We start from the raw sequence: 7,799 nt of genomic DNA on the forward strand, positions 1-7,799 counted from the left end.
CGAGTTCTTTGCATCATCTAGTACTTACAATCAAACTCGTGACACTGAGGTGGTCAATCAATCAGAGAATTATTATGATGAAGATGTACTAGTAGCGGCTAAGACCCTAATGCTAATGTCTAGTGATCACCGGTCAAAGGGGAAATCAAGCGTACCTGTTGGATTGAAGGACACTATCGATGTTGGGTGTAAGGTGGTTCGTGAGTTTGATCTGAATAAGTGAATATGGCTCTTGATATGGAAGAGGACAATCCATTAGAAACGATAGATGTTAAAAACTCCGTATAGCTCTTCTTTCTACTTAGGTCTTCTTTCTACTTAGGCGTCAGTGCTAGTTACTTATAAATTTTATAATTTTGCATATGTAGCAAATAGAGGAAAAACGATTAAGCATTGTGCCAACGTTTAAGCCTGTGAAACAAAATAAATAGAATGCAAAAAAACAAAAGTTGCATATGTAGTAAATAGAGGAAAAAACGATTAGGTATTGTGCCAACGTTTAAGCCCGTAATTGGATCGGATCTAGTCAAAGACCGGCGTAACATCAATAGAATTTGGTGTTTCCAGCGGCAGTGGCTGATCTAGAAAAAACTTTAAGGGGTAACGTTACAAAATTTTCTTTTCTAAAGGTAAAGGGGCAGCGAAAACGAAAAAACATCAAAATTTACACTACTGCCGGAACGTTAAGGGGTAGTAGGGGCTACCCCTACTCAAAGGCTATATCCACCCCTGTCCAGTGGTGTGTTAATAAACTGGATCAGGAAACAAGAAGCGTATTCATCTATCTCTTGATTATTAACAACATCTTGTAGATAATCTCCAACCAGAATCCTTGAGTTTCATTAGGTTTGATGTTAAGAGTTCATATATGGAAATATAGTGGGTTTGATAGGTTAATGACAGAAGGGTCATCGGCTTTATGCTTACTAATTTTTAGCATGTATTTCATGATTTGATATGTGAAAACTATGGTGTATGGAAAATCTCGCTTGGAGTTTATTGGAACTTCATTTAGTTTTGTAATATTTGAGTTTGTAGAAATTTTTAAGTTCCATTGTAACCAGACCTATTAATGTCGTAAATAAAAGTCATGTTTGTTAAGATTGGTATTAATTGGTCACGTTAAGCTTTGCGGAAATGGTACTTGCTAATAGAAGATTCTCTTTTCGCCAATAAGATGGTGGTGGAGTGGTAAGGGAGAGACTTGGTGGTCTAAAGGACCCAACTCACCCAAGTTCGATTCCTGGCCTCCCCATTATTTTCTGCGGCACCTGGTGATGATGGGAGACTAGGCGAAAAGGTGAAGATCGCTAGTTCGATCTTTGAACTGAGCGGGTTTTACCTTACCGCACTATCGGGCCTTCAGGCGAGTGTTCACAGGCTTCGGCCCTAGGTGAGGGTTTTCCCCGGTTCAGAGGCGAGTGTATCCCAATGTGTTAAATTTCGCCAGTAGTCAATTTAAAGGATTCGTTGGCCGTTAAAAAAAAAAAAAGGAGGATTCTCTTTCTTCACTACCACCTAAACATAAAGGCAAAATAAACAAAGAACAAAATATGTAAACATCAATACTCAAGTTATGTGTTTTGAGGTTATAACTTTTTTTATATGGTAATTTTACCTATGTAAAAAACTGTATTATCCAAAATCATAATTGGTTTAACACAGAGTTGCATTGAAGTTTTTTATTTTTTTTTATTTTAAACAGAATAATAATAATATGATATAATCAAAAGATAGCAAAAATGTTACACATTAAAAGATTGGATAATACACCATCATATCCATGAATAGGATTCTTTTTTTTTTTTTTTTTGTCACGCACAATAAACCCTGATCCTTCTACAATAGTCTATTTAATCGAACCTTAGGCACGCATTTATGTTCTCCAGCGCGTCTTGGATACATTGATTGTAGATGAGAGAAGAATCCCATAATTAAACGTACGCCTAGAATCCCTCTATGTTATTTTGTAGTTATTTGTAATCATAACATTTTTCTTTTCTTTTTTTTTCTTCAAGGATAATGGTTTGACATGTTTACTTATTTATGTAATATCTATATATCTATATATTTATATGATAAACAAGATTAGAATAGCAAACATTAAAACATAATCAATGAAGTGCTTCAACTGATCCAAATATGGATTTAAATTCCACTTATTTTAGAGGGAAACATAATGGAATTATGGATCTTGATCAATAGTAACAAATGAGACTTGAAATGGTGTGATTATCTGCAAATTGTCTTGTTTATATCATCATCATTATACTCAGTAAATCCCACCAATTGCAAAGCTAAGGTAGGGTCTGAGGAGGGTCAGATGTAGACAACCTTACCTCTACCCCGGCTCGATAGTAGTTTTGCATTAAGCCTTGGACATAAGGCACGTAACACTCAGCAATTGAGACGACTGCCGATTAGTGCATGTACCCCCTTGTCTTTCGGCTATCAACGCCACCACATGATGCATGATTGATTAACCATCCCTATCTTTTAACGTTATTTTCACGAAATAACGTTAAAATTGTCTTGTTTATATGTGGCTGTTATTTTGAGACCATGGTCCTCTCAGAATCGTACATGAAAGTTTAGATACATTAAAGAAAACTCATAGCTAAACTTGTAACTATTGTGTATTTGCACATGATTGATTCATAAAATAATGATGATATTTTGTGTTTATCATATCTGTAAGACTGTAATAGGGTTCATGAAAAAATAATGATGATGAGTTTTATACTTTAGGTGCACTAATTGTAACAGCATCAAAACCCAAAAAACTGCAATTATGTAAACTTTGTAGTGCTATTCTCTTTTTGTTTGTCTTTCTACTAAAGGTAACATTGGATCCATACAATAAAATTACACAATCATTTTGCACCCCCAACTTGCAACTGCATTCATTGCTATATAAGATTAGAACTATGATTACAATAAAAATGCACAGCTTTCATTCATAGATAACATACTTTAATACCAGACAACATAGATAGATATAATGAAATGCACTAATTCCGCGCTATGCTAGATGACCATATCTTCTTCGGGTCACATTTTATCTGTAACATGGTAAATAATAAGTGACGGTTTTTTTACGGTTAAAGTTATTAATAATGAATTTATTTTAAATTTAAACCACAAACCTGGGCTTTTGAGTTCCCTAGAGTAAGCTCAAGATCATCCGACACACACTCCTCGTGTATCCTTTCTCCTTCCCATGGTTTCACCCGTCCGCTCGCATTGCTTCCGAATGCAAATTCATCCGGAACAACTTCAGCCATTGGAATATCTGCGTTGTTGTCAAACCCTGCAGGAACTGCTGGAGAGCAAGTCCCGCTTTGACCAGGTGTCCACATCCGTGAGCCACCTGTTGTTGCAGTGAACCCAAATGGGTTCACTGCAACAAGACTGAATGTAGGGGACGTGGGTCCACTCTGTGGGACCCGCGTCCCCCATTCATAATTAGGAAGAGTCTCTCGAGCCGGGCTAGGGGGAGTTGAACATGGGAGATAGGGAAAGTGTGGCCCACCCCAACCGATTTTGATCCGAGACGGGGATTGAGCGGTTGGTGAGCTGGCAGGCGGGGTCACCGGTGCACTCAGGGACCCATTGTGGATTTGAAAATGTGGAAGCTTGGATGAACTTGAAGAAGAGGATGAAGATGAGAGATTCTTAAGCCATGGAATGAGAGAATCCGGGTGCGGGTTGGGCCCGAATGCAGATGAAGTCGGGCTCGCGATCGCGGATGAAACCGGGCTTTGGTTACAAGAAGCATATGGACTTGGTTGATAAGATGAACCAGGGCTCACTGACACAGAACCACCAATGTGGGCCCTCTCCATAGGCTTGCATCCCTATAATCAAATTCAAATTAAAACTTAAAACACCTAAATTCATATGAAAGATAATTTTCAATTAGTGCATCACATTAAATTAAATCTTAAAACTTAAAAATACCTACATTCACATTAACACTTTTTTTTTATTACAATTGTTACTTTATTTTATTTTACAAAAATACTTTTAAACTAGGTTTAAGCCTGTGACCTTATGTGCATCTACTTAATGAGCTAGCCCGAAGTTAGTATGACTAGTGCAAATCAAATAAGATTATGGAATGGATACTATACCTTACGATAGGTGGTACCGTCCGGCTCGACGGTCCAGCCGGCTTCATCGGCGAGCGCTTTGAGTACCTCATTGTTATCACAATGCTTCGGGAGCTTGTAGTTACCGTACATTCTAAGGCCGGCGAATATCTTGGCCGAAATGGCTCTCCTCCGCCTTTCTCGCCTCTTGTTGTTCTCCCTTTCTTTCCATGTAGGCATCCTTGCTCCAGACATCTTAGTAACGATGAGAGGGAATAATAATGTAGAGTAAGAGTTTGTTAATTGGTGATGGATCATAAATGGTAAGAAAAGAACAAACTACATACATATAATGTTGATGAGGGAACATAAAGTAGATTTATGAACAAAGAGACCAGGTATTGGTGAATTGAGTGGGCCCGGCATGTGGTGGTGGGCCATGGGAACGCTGACGAGTTGTTGTTGTCAAAAGCTGCTGCTCAGTTACTTGTTAGAGAGATTGGAGGGGGCTACAAGGACGGTTTATTACAGGTGTCAATCATTTCGTATGGATGGATTTTGGATTTACTAAATGCTCGAATCTGAATACGGTCCATGTATTTGTTTATGTTGAAAGATATATCAATTATAAAGCGTAAACAATTAAAAACGTGTAGCCTGAGAAGACATGTTTGCCCATTCACATAAGCGAGCCAAATGAGTTGACGGGTTGTAAACGGTTTGACGGATGTTGATAAATAGGTTAAATGGACTATAAACATTTTGATGAGTTGAGCTATTAACTAGACAGGTTAAACAAGTGAATTATCCTTCAAAATAAAGGATATAAGGGCAGGGGATGTGGACTCCATTTGGGAATGGTAAGGTGGTACAAGATGGGTGATGTAGGAGTATGAGTGAGGTGGAAGTGCGAGATGGTGGTGCGTCATGTGCAGCCGCATCTCCATGCCGACGAGGAGAAGACGCAAAGAAGGAAAATGAAGGAGCGGGATGGAAGGTGATATTGCATGACGGTAAGAGCATTAACATTGCCCGTACCTTCAAGACCGACCACAAGACGCAACAACAAGACTGGAGAAGCAGTATGGCACTTCGCCTTCATACAATGTAAAAAAATTAAAGGTGTTAAACCATCTCTAATGTAAGATTAAAATTCTTACAAAAAAAATTGCCACATCATCTCATTATTCACTTTTTTTCCTCTTTTTTTCTTCATTTAAAATTAAAGCTTACTACTCACAAACCTTATTGCCTCTTCACAAAAATGCATACACTTAACATTTCTACATTCTCTCTACTCTCTCTTTCCTTCAACTCATCATCTATGTCACAAATGCATCGTATTGGGTTTGGTCTTAGACCATGGCCAATGCAAAGTCATTGGCTTATGTGGATTTAGCATTCAAGGAGGAATGCATTGAATGACTTTGCATTTTAGTGGAATGTTCTTGGGAAGAATGGTGTATTTGCTGGGATGGTGGGCCCTTAGGTTTGTTTTGTATGCATAAATAAGTTGTATACTATAACCTTTAATGACTTATATATATTTATTTTTTCATTTCAAATATAGTAATTTGACACAATAACAAAAAAAAAAATGTAATGTTTCTAAAAACATAAGTTTATTAATGCTACTTTAATAAGAAATAATACAAAAGTTTAAGATACGCATATATTAATGTTCATGTTTAAAAGTTTAATGTTTTGTTTTTATAACTTTTGATATAAATAACGTGAAAATAAAAATAATGTATATTGATAGAAATAACTTAATTATTAAAAAATAAATGTAAAAGTGGTGATTATGTGGAAATATAAGGGTGAGGGGAGTGGTTACCTATTCCAAATAGGAAAACTCCCAATTCACCCAATCACATAGCGTCATGTCAAGTCACCTAATTTGTTTACCTAATGCTCAAAAACGTTGGTGGTGGTTTACCTAATGGGGTTTAGGTAAACTATTTAAAAAAAATGTGTGATTGGTTGAGAAGGAATGGACCCCATCACACACCCATCTCTCTCCCCCTTCCCTCCCTCTCACCAAATCGGTGACCACTCACCGAAAATGCCCCCATTTCGGTAACATGTGCTCGGTAAAAAGGTTGGCGGTGGAGTTGGGTTCGGTACCGAGTGGGTTATTGCCCCCACTCCATTCACCCTAAGTATTAGTAAAAATGTTTGTAGGATTGAAGAGAAAAAATGTATTTGTGAAAATCTAATGTGACAACTGACTAGTCATATTTAGGAGTACATTTATCATCTTGCATTGATGATGTTGTTAGTCACTTGGTTTGTAAAAGGATAAAAACGCATATGGATTTGAAAAATTAGAGGAGAAATAAAACACTAATATATTTCACTGTCCTTTTTATTTAATAATAATAATAATAATATATAAGTCTCCGTTTGACAATCAAAGTATTAAAGCATGCCAAGAAATATATCAAAAAGTATTATTCGCAAGGCTATAGTTGGATTAACCATCTAAAGATTTATAAAATTAGTTATCAAAGCACCAAACAAATGTCCTTACTATTTTTATAATATTTTTAAAGTAGAAATGACCCACGCTCTAATCATACGAATCTTAAAGTGATGACAGAGCAAGAGGCATGCTCTATATGTACATTTTATCAAAAGGTTACATAAACAACCAATTAGGCCATTACACACACGTTTATAATAGTTTGACCAAATTTTGAAATTATATAGCGGACGACTGTGTAGAACTATGGATAATATAATTTAACACACGAACATATGATAAATAAACTTGTTTAATTCTAAATTACTATAAACATGAAGATATATAAGGTGTGGGTTAAGCTAAAATTGTTTTATTCTGAAAAAAATGTAGAAAAAAGAAAAAATATAGCAAGGTGTCATTCGCTTTTTTTCAACATAATATCTTTTAGGTTTTTTTCAACACGGTGTAATTCTTTTTTTTTCAACATGGTGTAATTCTTTTTTTTTTTTCAACATGGTGTAATTCATTTTTTATTTCTTAGTATAAAAGTTCAACTTGGCAACTTAGAGAAATATCAGGAAGAGTTTAAAGACCAAATAGTGAGATTTGTGATATGATTCACACGTGTAAACCACAGAATACACACATGGGATGTTTGCACGAGTCAAAAATTCGGTGCACGTGTTGAAACATTTGACAAGCGGCGAGTGAGAGATGAGATGTGTGAGCCGAATATTTTGGGTTGGTGGGGTGTAGCCCCACCTGTTTACTTTCACATGACACAATCAAACAAATAACTCCAGCTGTCAGGTTGTCGTTTGGAAATATCGATGATAAATAAAATGAAACTGAACTTTATAATATCTCCCGACCTTAGCTCAGTTGGTAGAGCGGAGGACTGTAGTCGTAAATGATAGTAATCCTTAGGTCGCTGGTTCGAATCCGGCAGGTCGGATTTTTTACTTTTATTTTTATCATTTTATTTAAGAGCGATTTGTGGGTTATCTCAAGTCTTAACATAAGAAAGAACAAATGTTACTTCGCTTGGACTTGCTCGAACTACTAGGATTTATATTTTGGTATACTGTGGGTTATAAGTTACCACCGTAAAATGACGCGCAACCAGGCTGGTTTGGAAGCTACTCAATCTAAAGTAGGGGTGAGTAAACTTTAACCGTTAATCGAAATTAACTGATAATCGAATCAAATTAACCGACGGTTATGGATAATGCTATTTAATT

At 36.4% G+C, this 7,799-nt stretch overlaps 1 protein-coding gene and 1 non-coding gene across 2 annotated transcripts; one reads left to right on the forward strand and one right to left on the reverse strand.

Annotated features, from left to right (window-relative positions):
• Window positions 1-2,876: 2,876 nt before the first annotated feature.
• On the reverse strand, window positions 2,877-4,457 carry LOC110922966 (BES1/BZR1 homolog protein 4). The gene is made up of 3 exons (XM_022167161.2): window positions 4,134-4,457; window positions 3,147-3,857; window positions 2,877-3,062 (listed from the first exon to the last, which is right to left on the reverse strand). Exons 1-3 carry the CDS (start codon window positions 4,407-4,409, stop codon window positions 3,012-3,014), a joined length of 1,038 nt encoding a protein of 345 aa, XP_022022853.1. The 5' UTR covers window positions 4,410-4,457; the 3' UTR covers window positions 2,877-3,011.
• Window positions 4,458-7,425: 2,968 nt separating this feature from the next.
• TRNAY-GUA lies at window positions 7,426-7,513 on the forward strand. The gene is given in 2 exon segments: window positions 7,426-7,462; window positions 7,478-7,513. It is a non-coding gene; the product is annotated as a tRNA-Tyr (tRNA).
• Window positions 7,514-7,799: the final 286 nt, after the last annotated feature.

Source organism: Helianthus annuus, chromosome 3, assembly GCF_002127325.2.
Source record: "Helianthus annuus cultivar XRQ/B chromosome 3, HanXRQr2.0-SUNRISE, whole genome shotgun sequence".
In the NCBI taxonomy this organism is placed as follows: Eukaryota; Viridiplantae; Streptophyta; class Magnoliopsida; order Asterales; family Asteraceae; genus Helianthus; species Helianthus annuus.

Excerpts from the sequence above, each read along its gene's own strand:
- LOC110922966 (XM_022167161.2), bottom strand. The coding sequence starts at position 4,409 with ATGATCCATCACCAATTAACAAACTCTTACTCTACATTATTATTCCCT. Across the intron at positions 3,858-4,133 it reads ACGGTACCACCTATCGTAAG|GGATGCAAGCCTATGGAGAG; the intron begins GTATAGTATCCA and ends ATTTGATTATAG. Across the intron at positions 3,063-3,146 it reads TAGGGAACTCAAAAGCCCAG|ATAAAATGTGACCCGAAGAA; the intron begins GTTTGTGGTTTA and ends ACCATGTTACAG.